Genomic DNA, 17,572 nt, shown 5'->3' with positions numbered 1-17,572 from the left:
AGTCTAGTGAAGGAAATCCAAAGTCGAGACATATTACATAAATAATAAGCTTATGAAAATGGCAGGGTGTATTGCAAAATTGACCCAAAAATGAAAATTGTGTCACCATGTCCTTTCACCTGTAACCACATCTTCTGTGGATCACATTTCTGAAGAATGTTCATGCTACTTTTTTAAACATGAACCTTTTATTTATTTTAAAGTAAAACTGTTTGTTTGAAAGCATTTTGCTTGCCAGAACCTCAAAAACTATTACAACCCTCTCATTTACTGTAGCAACATACTGTTATACCATTGCTTTCAGGCATGTTTTTTTCTGAAGAGTTTTAAATTAGTTTCCCTGAGTTGAGAGTGCCTAGAGGGAAATACAATAAATCACAGAAGGGTAAAGTATCACTTCATTGTGTGTGTTAAAAGCGCTCGGAGAGCACTCACTTCAAACACATGGTGAAAATTAAAAGGGAATGTGTGCTTTCCTTACAGTTACAGCCACTGGGTTGCTTATCATATAATTCACTGAAACTGGTCCTAATTCTATTTTCTCCTCAGAGAAAGCAAATATGGTCTCGTTACTCTAAGCAGTTTTCATTCACTTCACATCTTCTGTGCCCTCCATGAGAAGTTGTTCAGTCTCTGCTCAATCAGCTGTCTATGCTGATCAATGGGACAAGATATGGGACAAAGGTAAGTCCAAATTACCCGTCACTTGTAATTGGATGAGTAGCCTGACAGGTGAAGGATTAGACAAAGCTCGCTAATAGACAGTGAGTTGCATTTACTCACAATTAGTTATCATTTGCATTCGAATGTTGCAGTGACGATCAAACTTAAACAGACCCTTAAATGTTTATGGAAACTTGTGTTAACAAATAAATTCACCACGAATCACTGATAAATTTCCCCAATTATGCATCTAGTGTGAACCCTTTACTCCTTGAAGCGCTATAGACCACCCACACACCATGTACACACACGCCGCTGTGATGTACTGTTCAAGGGTGAAGGTTCCAGGCTTGTTTTAAGTCAAATAATTACATTGAGGTTTTGACTCAGCTGTCCTCACCTGATATGAACATGCAGCTGATGTAATGCAGTGGAAATCTTTATTTTACAGTGACTTATGCATAATTTAATCTAAATCTAATCCTAACCCATTAGTAAACTGTTCTCATTGTTCACAGAAATAGTTCACTTAAATTAAAATAATTTACTCACCCTCAAGTTGTTTGATGAATTTCTTTCTTGTGCTGAACACAAAAGATTTTGAAGAATGTTGGTAACCAGACAGTTGATATACCCCATTGACTTCCATAGTAGGAAAAAAAATACTATGGAAGTCAATGGGGTCCATCAACTGTCTGGTTACCAACATTCTTCAAAATCTTTTGTGTTCAGCAGAAGAAACAAATTCATACAGGTTTGAAACAACTTGAGGGTGAGTAAATGACAGAATTTTCATTTTGAAGTGAACACATCCTTTAACTGTTCCATTCTGTGCCGATCCGGTTTCATTGTGGGGCTGAAAACAAAACTCTTTGAAATGTAATACAAATGTGTCAGTTGTTGCATTGGTGTAACTCAAGAGTTCACAGAGAGTATGAAATGTAAATAGTGACTACATTATGATGGTCAGATATTTATTTAAATTTTATTATTAACTTGTTTACTTTGCTAAAATAGCACTCTTGGCCAGCTACAGAGAAACTGGTAGCTATAGGCACAAGACAAGTGACCAATCCTGAGTGGCGATGTCATTACACGCATTCTACCAGCATGATTAGCTGTGCTTAGCAATGGGGATTACCCATTGACTTCCATAGTGGGAAAAAAAAAATACTATGGAAGTCAATGGGGTCCATCAACTGTTTGGTTACCGACATTCTTCAAAATATCTTTTTTTGTGTTCAACAGAACAGAGAAACCCATACAGGTTTAGAACAACACGAGGTTGAGTAAGTGATGACACAATTTTCATTTTTGAGTGAACTATCTGTTGTTTGAAATGCTTTTGTGTGATGTCACTATGAATATTTTTAAATGGCCTTTCGATCATGTGTGATTGTGATAAATTGTGATAGATTGTGGAATTTTACTGAAACGAGTACAAAAAAAAGATTTTGGCAAAAGAATATTCTCATTTTTTAAGGACAAAGGGTTCTGTAATCCATTGTACATGATTGGAAATGGCTCTCAGCAGAATCGTGACTACGTACCTTTGGTTTGTTAGCAGGTCAGATCTTATCAGGGTCCTGCTGATATGCTTTCCCTCCAACTCTAATGGATTCATGGCTTAATATCCCTGGTTAAACGTTCATTTGAACTCATTAGCACTTATTTTTCTGCATGGTAACTGTAAATACAATTGTTAAAATTTGTGTCTCTGAATGTAAAAATGAACATTCTGTCATATTTTACTTACCTTCTTTTTGTTCCACACCTGACATTATACAGTCTGTTACTCATACAAAGCTATCAAATGACTTCTGAACACTTTTTTGGTACTTTTATGAGATATTTTTGTCATTTTTGGAGTTTGACACCCCCTCACTTCCTTTCATTTAAAAAAAAAAAATGGCACCCAGCACATTATTAAAATTGTCTCCCTTTGTGATTCACAGAAGAAAGTAAGTCAAACCGGTTTGGAACGACATGAGGGTGAGTAAATAACAGAATTTTCATTTTTGGGTGCGAGATGTTATCAGAATGAAAAACTCCTGAATTTTTCTCCAGTGCATTCATGGAGAACAAAAAAAGTTCTGTGATGAGAACCCATAAATCTGAGAGTGTAGTGACTTATTCAACAAGCTCCTTTTGACGTCCAAACCAATTTGCTTATCTTTATAAAACCATGTAAAATCGCTATAAAACCACAGTTAAAAGGTCAGCGTCCACAAACACAGTGAATTCCCCGACGTGCATTATGGCATCATTGTTTATCTGGTTATTTCCCTATTACTTTTAGGACATATACGATAAAATCATTTTTACAGCATATCTGTTTACAGTGACTAAGAGGTATGTTTTCATGAAGAGAGACATTAAAGGTTATGTAACGGACTACACGTTAAATAGGTCATAGTAGGTGCAATAGCAATAAAGAAAGGCCTGATAAGTGTTTCCATAAACCTTGTTGTGTTTATCTAGGTAACGGGAGATTCAGGCTATCTCAGTAATGTGGTTGCTGAATCCCTGTGTGCAATATGTGAACAAATATCCCCTAAAAACGTACAACCACATGTCTTACACATGGTGAGTGTGTTTAGCTCTATTTGTGTATATGCACACAGTATCTGATTCATTCAAAACAGAGGTTGATATGCCAGCAAAGATGATAAATGAATCTAAATAGAGTGCACGTCTACAGGACTCATAAAATGACCTCATGGCATAGCAAACAGATTCTGAGTCACATAATCATATCTTCCTGATTCAATTTTATCGGTTGGAGAGGTTAGCATGGTATAAAATTATCAATGGAATTACCATAGGTTCACTGAACCTGAAACTTCACTGCAAAACAATAAGTGTTTTTGTCTCATTTTCCAGTAGAAATATCTAAAAATCCCTAAAACAAGATACATTTACTTGAGAGCCAATTACTAAAGTCAAAAATTCTGATTTAAAAATCTAGATTTTGTTGTCTTGGAAAGCTCATGATTTCAGGAATAAGATTATGAAGTTATATATATAAGTTATAAAGTCTAATTTATTCAATCCATGGTGGTTAGCACAGATAGCACAGAGCTACACAAATAGATGCCTTATGAAGATTTACTAAGCATTCAATTGGCCAAGCAACTACTGTAGATCATTGTGGTTTTTCTTGGATCTCTTGTCACTGCTCTTTACTTGTGAGCACTAAAGATGGAACATAGTTCTATAATCATAGCATCTCACTGTTTTTATTGGAAGACAATGCATTGTCATTATGGACTTTGGCAGTAGCGCTGAGACTGGAAGCTGCACAAAGATGGATGTGCCCTTTAGGATTTGAGAAGAAACACTGAATAACATCTGTCTATCTTTCTATCTGTCTGTCCGTCGGTCTGTTTATCTAAAAGCACCAAATTTGAACATATTGCTGTGTTTTTTAACAGGATGAAATTGCTGAGATAGGAGCTTACATGACGTCTGCTCTGGCAGTGACAGTTGGCAGAGTTTCTTGCCTGCTAGAGGATTCCTCTGTGTGTCAGGGCACAATTCTGGCCTTTAGTATGCATCATTGCTTCTTCCGTTTCACTGGTGAGGTGGGCTGGCTACGGAGAACCAGCTCGAATACATGAGGACAGATGTGCGCTTGTTGTGTAACTCCTGAAATGGTTCCTTTTAAGGCTGGGGTTCTCTCCCTGATCTGGGATGTTCCATTCAGGGGAGGTCCTGTAATCTTAGGTTCGCTTTTCCTTCTCTCTTAGGAAGTGTGCTGTAAAATGTGATATGTGGTACATAATCAATTCATGCCACTCTTGAGATTTGCAGTCTTACGGTTTAGGAATGGTATATAACCAGTTGGATTCCTAAACTGTATTACATAAACAATCTTTTTACATATTTGCCGTGAGAGAGGAACAATGCTCATAAATCCTCCAAGAATGACTGTTGTACCAGTCATTTTTTCATCTGTGAATATCCACCCACACTTTTCATTTCTCCAGCGACAAATGCAGATGTCCTTACGCAACAAGTGGCCTAAAGTAAATTTGACACTTGTGCTTAAAAGAGCAACTGTTACAAGACATCCACCCCTCCCACCAAAACTGAATATGATATAGGGCTGAACTACAAGTTATAATCTTTCATAAAACCAGTGCTAAGCATTCTGTTAATTAAAGAGAATAATTCTTAGTTACATAAATAAATACATAAAGATTAGTTAATTGAAGGAAATTTGCGGGTGGCACACCTTGTTGTCTATGACGCAAATGTAAAGCAAACATGACAAAAAAATAAGCTTTTAATCAATCAAACAGAGTGGCCACTTTAAGTACAAAGTGTTACAGGGCCTGAAGGGAGATTATCATGGGTTGGGCTGTTCCTTTGTCTGTGAGGTTTCATGGAGAATTAGCATTTTGTACACCATGACCAGGTAGACAAGAAGCCTGTGTGTACGGCACTTATGCAACAATGAGCTATGACATCTGGAAATGTAACAAAATGGGAATGAAAGCAAACCTAAGATAAGATACACGTTCAAACTGATCATAATAAGCTCTGCAGCAAATGTGTAAAAATGATGTGTTCACTTTGACTTAAACTACAACGTTATGTTACGTAAAAGTCCCTCAGTCAGCAAGAATGTTTTTACATCACAGATAAGCTTACATAACATGATTCCAGTAATTGAACAGTCTCATGGGACTTTTAGATAAGAACCTGTGGATCTTATCAAACATTAACAGGAGCAAGCCCTACAATAGTTAAAAGAATGGCCTAGTAACACCAAAACTAAAAGACAAACGACATTGTTGTCATAGGGAATCTCTCAGGTACCTATTTAAAGGGGTAGTTCACCCCAAAAATGAAAGTTCTGTCAGTAATTACTCACCCTTATGTTGTTCCAACCCCGTAAGACCTTCGTTCATCTTCGGAACACAAATTAAGATATATTTGATGAAATCTGAGAGCTGGCTCACTCCTTCATAGGCTTCTCTGTAATTTCATCTGGCAGCCCAGAAAAGTTAGTAAAGACATCGTTAAAATAGTCCAAGTGACTACAGTGGCTCAACCTTAAATTTATCAAGCGACGACTTTATTCAACTATTCATTTTCTTCTGTGTAGGCCTCTGAGTGAGTTAACGTAGTGTAACAGCGCAGCGCTTCTGGGTTGGACGTCAGAACGTAGGCAAATGAAAAAGAAAATGAATAGTTGAATAAAGTCTTTATTTTTGTTTTTCGCACAAAAAGTATTTTCGTCGCTTGATGAACTAACCCTTTAAGAGGTAAAAGTGTCTGCACCAATAATCTACAAAAAGTACACTACTGTTCTACTGGCGTCAGTCAGATTTAGAAAAAAAAAATATATATATTTACTCAGCAAGGATACATTAAATTGATCAAAAGTGTGTGTAAAAAAAGTGACAGTAAAAACATTTATAATGTTACAAAAGATTTCCATTTTCAAATATTTTCTGTTTTATCATCTGTTTTCAACATTGATAATAATAAGAAATGTTTCTTGAGCACCAAATCAGCATATTAGAATAATTTCTGAAGGATCATGTGACACTGAAGACTGGAGGAATGATGCTAAAAATTCAGCTTTGCTTTCAATGGAATAAATTACACTTTAAAATATATTAAAATAAAAAACAGCTCATTTTAAACTGTAATAATATTTCACAATATTACTGTTTTTACTGTATTTTTGGATCAAATTAATGCAGACTTAGTAAGTGCATAAGAGACTTCTTTCAAAAAATCTGAACTTTTGAAAGGTAATTCACCTATCGTGTTCACCGTTACGTGTTTAAACCACACGTAATTCACGCTAAAATATGTAAATTAATTTAATTACCGAAATAATTGGCATGTGGAAATAGTCCACTGCTTCCAAAATAGTTTTAGCGGACGTGTGACCCTCAAATTGTTCCAAACCTGTATGAATTTCTTTCTTTCAGCCAGCTATTCGCTTGCAGTGTTATGTAATGTACGTCATAACTCTGTCGTTTCTATGCTATTCACAAAGCCTTGCCTCACCCGAGCTCTAATGAAGTATGGATAAAATGTACTCATGATCATGTCAAACCCTGCTTAGTCACATTGAGATGTCAGTCTTGTGACACTCTCCAGGATTTGTCATTCTAGTGAGGGAGCTGTATGCTCTTTTATAGGCCTTTTGCCTTCAACAATGGCCATATTTATATTTTCTCTTTATTATCAGCCGCTTGTAATGACAATCAATCCACCAATCAAGTGACTGATGTGGTCTGATGCATTCCATACTGCAACTAGTTATGGTACAACATTATGGTGCTGTATTGAGCCCTTTGTGTTTATTCTTTTGATGATTTGAGTAAGTCTTTGTCAGAACCTACCATGAAAAGCACAATTACACCAGAATGCGGGTTGTAAAATTCAATATGACCTTAAGCTGTGATGGGCGATGCGTTAAGAATGCTCTGAAAACTGCACTGCAAACAAAAAAGACAGCTTGTGAATCCTTTATAAACAGTTTTGGGATTTAGATGCACACTTACTTGGGTGTGAAACTGGGAACAGCCTATCTGTTGTTTACAAAAAAGATACATTTCTTAAGCTAAAGGTATTTGTCTACATGCAGAATGGATACACCCAGAAGTGTGCTTCACGGATTGCTATTACAGAACCATGTCCACCCAGCAGGGCCTTCAGGTGACGACGAGGTGAATTTAAAGTATTTCCTTAATTGCTTTCACTCTATTTGAATGTTCAGGACCCTTCTAAATCATTCCAGCTCTGGATTTTCACCAACAATGCTTTCCTACCTCAAGGCAAGCTATTTTTAGGCCAATGACGCAGGTGTCTCATATCACCACCCGCTCAGAACACAGATGAGGGCTCCCTCTTTCGCGCTGCCTGGCGACGGGGGATGCTGTTGCCAGGGGAACTGAAATTGACATCACACACACACCGTCAGGACCTCCCCTATTGAAATGGTATGTAGTTCAGCTCTCTGATCACATACACATTAATCTATTATGACAAAGCCCCGCTGCTGTTGCCCCCAAGACTGATCAACAGCTTGCGAGCTGTGAGTCATCCACAAATGCCACGCTGCAGAGAGTCGTGCGTAGCAGCCTTTCTTTTCATCCTCTGTGTAGCCAAATAAATTAAATCTGAACAGATGTTTGGATGTTTTCTTAGGCAGTCCACACCAACATCCTGTTAATGTTATACAGTAATCATTATCATGTAATTGGGAATAAAGACATATTTAACCATGTATTCTTCATTCACTAATACAGAGGAGACTCATAAGTTCAGATTTAGGACAGTCCCAGTTGTAATAAGCTGTGTATTTTTTGCAGTTAACATCAGTTGGAGTTAATGGTTCCAGATGTATTTTTTATTTTATTTTATTTTATGTTTGAGTCTGATTTGGTTCACTTAACATCCTTTTGTTCAGATGCTTCCTCCTGATTTATGGGGTTTATGTTTTCTCTTTTCTTTCTCATTTGAGGCCAGTGAAGAAAAATCCTGTTCTATCTTGTACAATCTTTGCTTAGTTATGCCACTGGAACATGTCAAATTTATTTTATTGTGAAAAAAAAAGCTAATTCAATTATTTGGCTCATATCATTAAAAATAAGAATTGTAAATGTTTCTATAATAAAATAAAATGTAGGCATGCATGGCAATATTTTTCTGAGGTAAAAAAATCTCTGGGAATCTGTGCAAATAATAGTATGCATATTATATAATTATGAAATCTTTTCAGTCTTGTAGATTTGCTCGATGCTAGTAGTAGTGTGTTTTATTAGCAATATAAAATGTACCAAACAAATACACACACACACACACACACACACACACATACAGAGAGAGTAGTGGCCAAAAGTGATGTCCGGTGGAGATATTTGCTTTTTTTTAATGAACTACAAGTTCAATCAAACCTCCAGAATAGTATTTTATATCGTTTTTAAATATGAGGGAAGAACAAAACACTAGGTAAACCTGGTTAATGTAATTATCTGACAAAATTACTCAGCACATTACAGCTACAGATTTTATTTTACTATGCAAACAATGGGGGAAAAAACATACATTGACAACAACATAATATAAATTTACCAATTTTGCATGATATAAATTTTCTAGGCTCAAATTCACAGATACAGATAACTTACAAGTAAAAATGTATATATTTATTCTTATTTTGCTGTTTTGTTTCTGGTTCATCTCTTTAAAAGTGAGTCATTGACTATTACAAAGCTCATACGCACTGATGTGATAACCGAGGCCGGTGGGTGTGTCACAGCTGCACGCTTCCGCCAATCCAATCCAAAAGTGTCATGGCATTATTCATGAGCAGATATTCAACCAATAATACTCATGTATGCAAATCTAGTAGGTATAAAGACCATTCAGATGGTGCGCTTCTAGCATAACTGCATTATTTACGGCGACTCTTGCTTGTGCGTGGATTGGGAAAAGTGAATCACTCACGCAGCTGGATAACCTCACGAGCCGTCTCGATTTATAAATAGCTGATAAGGCGAGCAACTGTGAAATAACTGAGCTTTTCACAGACGATTTTGCGTTGGAGCTTCATCTGTGTGGAAAGACAGCGATATCTGTGCGGGAGTAGAGCAGAAGTTTTTGCATTTTTAAAGCTAGTTTTTCTTTCCATCGACATGTCCTCCGGTGATGTGTCAGATCAGTGTCGGCGGTTTTGCGTGTTGTCTTGGGAGCAGGTGCAACGTTTGGACTCTATTCTTGGCGAGACGGTTCCAGTTCACGGACGTGGAAACTTCCCGACGCTTTCGGTGCAACCGCGACAGATTGTTCAGGTTATTATGAAAGCGCATCTCTCTGAATACCTTTTCTGCACATTACTATAGCCTAATTTAGTTAGGCCCATACATTTTTACGTGTCTATATAACATTGTTTTAAAATGTAATGTATTATTTAAAAATAGCACGCTTTTGTTTTATGTTACTCTTGCCTATTTTTTAATTACTAGCAAGTAATCAAAAGTGAGTAGTATTGCTTATTTCTGTTTCACTGGTTATTCTTCATTAGGCTACATTCTGGTAAGTTACTTAGTATTCCAGTAGTGATTAATATCAAGTTAGTCACTAGGACTCTTGCTAGTCACTATCCCAATGTGACAAGTCAATATTAGCCTACTATTCATTTCGATCTAGTTGCTGACATAACCGGTACCTTCCAGATTTAGGCTAACGTTACTACTAACTTTTTATTTACTAATAGTATGTATTTCTTAGTTGTAAACTAAGTTATGGTAACTAATATATATTCTAGTTGTCCCAGTACTAAATGAATATACATTATGTCCTATTAGACCTATATTAGACCACTAGTGTGTATTTCAAGTGTTACTAACATTTAAATAAGATTTTTAGTTGAACTATAAAGTAAAAAGCAACTAGTTATAACTAGGATGGATACTAGTATCTCATAAATACAAGTAAAGCTGGAATAGATAATAATACGGGGACTGCTAATGAAGAGTTACTAGTATTATTATTTTTTAAATGCATTAGCTACTAATCGAAAGTGAATAGTTAATATCTGACTCACAGATGCACACAGAATTCAGTGGCAAAAATGTGCAAAGCAATAGGTAGGCCTATTATTCACTATACTGATAGTTTAGTTGCCAAGTAATATGTGGAAGTATAATAAAAAAATACAAGTGCAATTGTAAATTATGCTAGTCACTATTGGATTACTTGTAGAAAAAAGTCATAGTCTAAGAAAAAATAGATAGTAGTTAATTTTAAAGAATAAATGAAAGAAAGAAAAAATCAAATTTGATCTTGATAATTGAAATTCAATCTCTGGCCTGTCACTGCATGGCCAACTATTGGTGTAATGTCTCAACCCCCCAAGGATAAGCAAAACATTCTTAGCCTTTGGCCCTCCAGCAGATACAGAAAACTGTGCACTTAGCAAATTTAAGTGACTTGTTAATGACTTGGACATTCTCACGAATCCTACACTGAGTGCGACTCACAACCGACCTTAATCCCATGCAGTGTAACACTGCTCGAGCTAGTCCAGTGATAACCAGCACCAATGCCCCCCTTTTCAATGAAAAGAATTCTTGTTCTCATACACAAGCAGTGTGGGTTTGCATCTACACATGCAAGGAGATATTGATCTTTTCTCCAGATAACTTCCTGTAGTATGGTTTCATCCAACAAGAGAGGGTTTGTTTTAAGTCCTTTAGGGAGAATGTGCTTACAGTTGAACAGAAAATGTGTATACGTTTCAGCATTTCATGTATATGATCCCAAATGAAAGCAGTTTTAGGGAAGTTGCCCGTTAATCATATATGTACATCTGACATCTTTTATTTCAGTGTTCTCAAAAATGCGTTATACAGTGACATTTCTTAGATCTTAGAAACCGGCCTAAGATTGGCCCTTAGCCTATTGGTTCTAATTAAATGAAGATTGAAACTAACTATGAACTGTGGAATCTGTCACTTTCCCCTCCTTTGATCCAGTTTTGCTCCTCATGGAGTGGACCATGATAAATGGTCAAGCATTTGACAATCTCTGTTACATAATACTCCATCTGCCTGGGTTTGAACGGATAGCAATAATGTCCTGTCAATAAAACCCAACTAGGAAGCCCATTATATTTAATGGAAAATCTGTAAAAACAACTTTGATGTTTTATTGCACAGCCTCCACATTCCATTGCAAAATTGACAAAAGATGGCCGCTCGTTCAGTGTTAGTCGTTTTCCTTAAACCTAATGATTTGCCACGGCACCATGTCATTACATGGACTTTGTGGCTGTTTTCATTATCATCATAACCATGTCATGATTGCACATTTGCACCTTGTGCTTTGGGCTGTGATGTACAGTTGAACCATAAAATGTAGGTTTTTAATGCAATTGTGACCTGACTTGGCATCATCTTAATATCATAATATTCACATGCACTGCAAGGCGATCCGGTTAAACCCTCAATCCATTGGTGGAAACTAAAGAACCTTTGAGTTTCTGTTTGTCGTTGGCATTATTTTTTGAAACATCATTGACTTGTGTTCATATTGACAATAGTCCATTATGAAATAAAGTAAACCGACTTTTTGTTTAAATAAATCACACCCTTTGTGGTTTAATAAATTGCACTTGGCCATATTGCAATTTGCTTGTTGATTTAATTGTGCTTCAAATATGTATTTGCAGTATGTGTGCTTGGTTACACTGCATTCACTTGGTCAATTGCTGCAATCTGACCTAATGTGTAAAAATAGAAGGCTAATGATTTGATTGACAGGAGTGAGGGTAGGTGCGCTGATTGACATTAATCCGACAGAGCTGTGGAAAAAAGGTTACGTGCATTCTGGACGGAGATAATGAGTTTGATTTAAGCACATTTTAATCTCTGAACGGTTGCGAAACAGAATAAAAAGCATATAAATCTGCTTGGCATGCATAAAATGTGGTCTGTGCCAAAATCAACATTTTTGCCTTTATTGAATTAGGCATTTATGAATGCGTTTTCCGATTTCACATTCAAGATTTATGAGACCTTCATGTGAATGTGAAATCTTACAACTGCCTCTGTAGTTTCACGTATTCTTAAGCGAGCAGTTTAGTTTAATGTGCCGCTGTAGCCAACACAGTGGTTTCCAAGTCTCAGTGGATGTATTCCTGCCGATGCACAGATGTGTCAGTGCACATTCCATATAAACACATTAACACTCTTTACAATCAGCTTCAGCTGTAGTCTGTGCGTGAAATATACTGGGAACATTATGAGCATGCTTGGTAGTGAAAAGTAAAATGAAGATGTTTGTTAATTTGGTGAGGTGAAGGCTAGTTTTTTGTTTTTGAAGTGCATATACGTATAATAACTTCCCATTTGCAAATAAATGCATTCAGCACAGAAGATTAACACTAAAAGGCCAAATATAGTAAATAACGTTAAATGTGCGTATGTGGCATGTTGTATATGTTATAATGCTACAGCCTGAATCACAGCAACAATGAGAAAAAATGACAGTGGCTGCAAACTATAGTTAATTGATGTGTTATTGATCACTGACTATAGACCAACTGTGATTGTTCTCAGTGTGAGGGGGAATAAATACAAGAAATCTGTGAGTCTATGCACTATACAACATTGAAGCCTAGCTTGACTTGTTAGGCTTTTTAGCTAATAAGATAATTATGTAATAGCAGTGGTGGCAGAATAAAGTATCCTCAAATTGTTCAAATAAGGCAGTACTTAGTGCGGTATTGCATTTTCCAGGGTTTATGTGTTCACGTAGTGCTTAGATGGTACTGATTAGGGATATTTCAATTATGGCTGATATGGTAAGCTGAAAATAATTTTGATGTTATTGTGAAAAACCATTAGCTGACTGATAATAAAATTCTATATTTTTCTAAATAAATAAGTGTCTAAATAAAGATGTGTAGGAATCACAACATTAATGATTTTGAGATTTGCTAAAGAGTACATTTAACAGTGTTAAATGATTAGCATTTTTAAAGAGTAACTTGAAGTGAGCATTCTGACAGCAAAGGTGATCTAAATGTAAAAATAGGGGGAAATATGTACATTTTAATATCCAAATTTTGACCAATGAAACAATCTCTGATCTTAAACTATTTCTGCAGGTGGTTCGAGCGCGTTTGGAGGAGCGAGGCATCACGGTTCGAGATGTGAGGCTGAACGGCTCTGCTGCCAGTCACGTTCTGCACCAGGACACGGGGCTCGGATACAAGGACTTGGACCTGATTTTTGGTGTTTCACTGTCAGATGATCAGGCTTTCCGTGTGGTTAAGGATGTGGTTCTCGACAGCCTTCTGGACTTCCTACCCGAGGGCGTCAGCAAGGAAAGAATCTCACCACTTACTTTGAAGGAGGCCTATGTGCAGAAGTTGGTGAAGGTTTGCAATGACACCGACCGCTGGAGCCTCATTTCCCTCTCCAACAACACCGGCAAGAACGTCGAGCTTAAGTTTGTAGACTCTCTGAGGCGGCAATTTGAGTTCAGCGTGGACTCCTTCCACATAGTCTTGGACTCCCTTCTTCTGTTCGACCGTTGTTCAGAGACGCCCATGTCGGAGTGCTTCCATCCGACGGTGTTGGGCGAGAGCATGTACGGGGACTTTGAGGACGCTCTCGGCCATCTGTGCAACAAGGTCATCGCAACACGAAACCCGGAGGAGATCCGGGGAGGTGGTCTCTTAAAATACTGCCACCTTTTGGTGCGAGGGTTTCGGCCGACCTCCGAATCGGAGATGAAATCGCTCCAGCGGTACATGTGCTCTCGGTTCTTCATTGACTTTCCAGACATAGGCGAGCAACAGCGAAAGCTCGAGGCGTACCTGCAGAATCACTTCGCCGGAATGGAGCACAAACGGTATGACTGTCTGGTCACGTTATACCACGTGGTCAATGAGAGTACGGTTTGCTTGATGGGACACGAACGACGGCAGACATTAAACCTTATCTCCATGCTCGCACTGAGGGTGCTGGCTGAACAGAACGCCATCCCCACGGTTACCAACGTCACGTGCTATTACCAGCCGGCACCCTACGTGCGAGACATCAACTTCAGTAACTACTACATCGCACATGTGCAGCCGCTGGTGCACACCTGCAGTAGTTCCTACCCAACGTGGTTGCCCTGCAACTGACCCCTGCAGAGAACATCTGATAAAAATCGACTTCAGCCCTTGTACCTTCCCATGTGGTGAAGACGATATGCAAGTGAATTTATAAACTTGTTTTTTTTTTTACACAAAAATGGACGTTTAAGAAGAGCTTTTACAAAACAATGGCAATTGTTTTTGTGTTAAATGTGACAGATATAGAATGACTGTTCACTGCTGTATGTCTAATTTGAGCCGATCCTAACGTTTTTTGTTCTGCAGAGTGAACGAAGATCTTTTTCACATGTAGCAGGGGGAAAAAAAACTTTTTTTCTTCTCTCAAACTCATTATAGATTCAGTTAAACTCTTGCAGGTTATGTAAGTGGGGAGAGAAGGCTGCGTTTTGCATTATGAAGCTATAGGGTTTATTTTTTCTTGTTTTTTTTTTATTTTTATGCCAGACTGTGGTTTCAATCAACCTCTGTTTTGCTTTTTGGTTTTTTAAAGGACCAAAGAAATTTTATTTTTGTCATGAAGAACGGAATGTTTGCTGTTGTAATTCCAAGTGCCTAAAAACATTGTACAAAAAAAAAAGGGAGACCTGTTCTCTCTAAAACAATTTTTCAGTCTCCTTGTTAATTGTAAAACTCTATTTTCAGGGATGGAGGCATGTATTTCCATGTGATTAAAAAAGCACAAAACCCATCTTCATGTGTTCTAGACCTCTTTAACTTTTGAAGTTGTAGTGGTCACATTTGGTAATTATTATAATTCAAGTGTATATTTATAGGCATATTTCAATTTGTGTTGGAAAATAATGTCAAACGGTAGGGATTTTCCATATCAACAGAGCAGAGGTGAAAGTGGTCAGTGATGAAACTTCAAGTCTAGCACTGTTGTGGTCTGAATGTGTGCTGACTCTTAATCTGAGGAAATGGATCCATTGCAGTTCCAGAACATGAACCATAAGGATCCTTTCTAAAGCACAATGGCCTCTCTTTTAGTGTGACACTAAAGGTAACAGACAAAGGCTGTTTTGTTAACCCACCCATGCTGCCCCTGGAGATAGAATCCTATTTCATTCCATAAAGCCATATCCATGTCATTGTTTTTGTAAACATCAAGGAGCTGGTATTGCGTTGTAAGCTAACTGATCAAGGGATGTGATGGTAAAAATTATTACTACTGATTAGTAGAATAATATATACTGTAATTTACCATTGTGAATTGCTTTATGCTCAAAGTTTAATAGTTTAAATAGTCTTTGGCCCGGTTTCACATACAAGGCTTAGATTAAGCCAGAAGTAGGCCGTAGTTAAATTAGGAAATTTAAGTAGCTTTTATAAATGGGCCTTAGAAAAACATCAATTTTAGTCTGAGTCTTGTCTGTGAAACCTGGCATAAATTCTTTAATTTTAAAGTTGTCACTGCAACAGGTTAATTCTTTTGCCAATTTAAAGAGCTCTACATCAGTTTTCTTGCGGTGCTAGCATAGTAGTTAATCGTCAGGACTGGTAACTAGGTTCAGACAAGTGGGATGATCCATAAATTCTTCAAAAAGAGTCTTTTTGTGCCATTGCTTTTTGGGAATCAATCAATAAAGTATATCAGAAATTCATCCAAAGATCCCTGAGATTAAATAAGTTAAAAAATATAAACTAATATTCGTTTATAAGTATACAAGAACATGTATGTTTTGCTTTTATTTAGAGCTCATCTGACTGATTTATGTTCTTGCAGTTTTGGGATATAAAAAGCATCCTTAAAAAATATTAAGGCTTGTTTTCTGAGAATATGCTTTTTTAATAATTAAACAATTATAAATAATTATAAGTATAATTTAAGATTTTAATGTTCTTATGACATTAAAGAGAATCACTTGCCAATGGGATAAAAAAAAAAGTCAATGTCGAACTTAAACTTTGAAAAGAAGTATTATTGTACACAGTTTTGATTCTCAAGTAAATTTATGTTTTAAGAACATGTATATAAATAATGGTGAAATTTACATTCTTTAGTGAACTTACCCTGTTAAGTGAAGGTGATATTTCATTGCAGTGTGTCAGGGAGAGACATTTTTGGCCCACACTATTCAAAAGGCATCAGGGGAGCACAGTCATAAAGCTGAAGTAGAACAACAGGGGAATAATATTCCACTTATTCCCTCATTTTAGCTCTCACATTATAAGGATATAAATATACCCGCCTAGTTAAATGACTAAAGCACAGCCATTGGTAAACCATGTGTTATGTCCCGGCCCAGTGCAAACAGTGTCACTGGCGAAACACTGTCAGACAGTGGCTTAAAAAATTAGGATGAGGTAGTGCTATTTAATTCAGTGGGTTGTGAAACAGACATTCAGGGATATATAAGGACATGCTTGAACATGTTGAGACACGTTTAGGACAAGAGGGGACAAGCTATGATGTAATTTATATCAGCTATTCTCTGTTATCTACACCAGTTATCCATAAGAGAGTTTTTGTTACCCTTTTCCTCAAGTGTAACTAGATGAAACTAGTATTTGACTTCAGAAAAAAAAGAAAAGGAAAATGTCATAACAGAATTGTGTTCACAAAAGAACATAAAATGCAAAACATATAATCAGTAACTTAATACGGCAGCCTTCAAAATGAGGTCAACAGCATGCGTACTTTCATGACAATATCATTTCATGGTACAAAATGGTAATATAATATGTCATATATGATGTTATTATGAACAACTTTGGCTACAAAGATACAGCAATCACAAAAGGTTGTTTGGACACCAAAGACAACGCTTAAAAGTAAAGAACAAAACACACTTTTCAAGCAATCATTTAACAAAAAATAAATAAGCCCGTTTGGTTTTAAATGATAGAACAATAAATAATATAATATTTGAAATAATTTGATAATATTAAGAAATGTTTCTTGAGCAGCAAATTAGCATAATATAATGATTTCTGAAGGATCATGTGACACTGAAGACTGAAAATTCAGCTATGACTTCACAAGAATAAATTAAACTTTAAAATATATTCAAATACAACATAGTTATTTTAACTTGTGATAATATTTGACGCTATTACTGTTTTACTGTATTTGTTATGCGATAAATGCAGCCTTGATGAGCCTAACAGATTTCATACATCCAATAAAAATCACTTTTGACACCAGTTATTTAAAATAAAATGTAAAATGCCGATTTGTTTGATATTTTTTGTGTCCAGTGCAATAATATTTAAATATTTTGTGAGACTTGAATGTCCAAAAGTGTCCAAATACTTTTTGGGTCAACT

The 17,572-nt window shown here is 36.6% G+C and overlaps 1 protein-coding gene across 1 annotated transcript; it reads left to right on the top strand.

Moving 5' to 3' along the window:
* The first annotated feature begins 9,096 nt into the window (after positions 1 to 9,096).
* On the top strand, positions 9,097 to 14,993 carry tent5ba (terminal nucleotidyltransferase 5ba). Its single transcript, XM_082149559.1, has 2 exons — positions 9,097 to 9,485; positions 13,307 to 14,993. Exons 1-2 carry the CDS (start codon positions 9,330 to 9,332, stop codon positions 14,330 to 14,332), a joined length of 1,182 nt encoding a protein of 393 aa, XP_082005685.1. The 5' UTR covers positions 9,097 to 9,329; the 3' UTR covers positions 14,333 to 14,993.
* Positions 14,994 to 17,572: the final 2,579 nt, after the last annotated feature.

The sequence above is a fragment of the Leuciscus leuciscus genome (genome assembly GCF_965113295.1).
Source record: "Leuciscus leuciscus genome assembly, chromosome: 20".
In the NCBI taxonomy this organism is placed as follows: Eukaryota; Metazoa; Chordata; class Actinopteri; order Cypriniformes; family Leuciscidae; genus Leuciscus; species Leuciscus leuciscus.
The sequence above is the reverse complement of the archived record's forward strand: the minus strand, read 5'-3'. Positions and strand labels throughout refer to the sequence as shown.

Excerpts from the sequence above, each read along its gene's own strand:
- tent5ba (XM_082149559.1), top strand. The coding sequence starts at position 9,330 with ATGTCCTCCGGTGATGTGTCAGATCAGTGTCGGCGGTTTTGCGTGTTG. Across the intron at positions 9,486-13,306 it reads AACCGCGACAGATTGTTCAG|GTGGTTCGAGCGCGTTTGGA; the intron begins GTTATTATGAAA and ends CTATTTCTGCAG.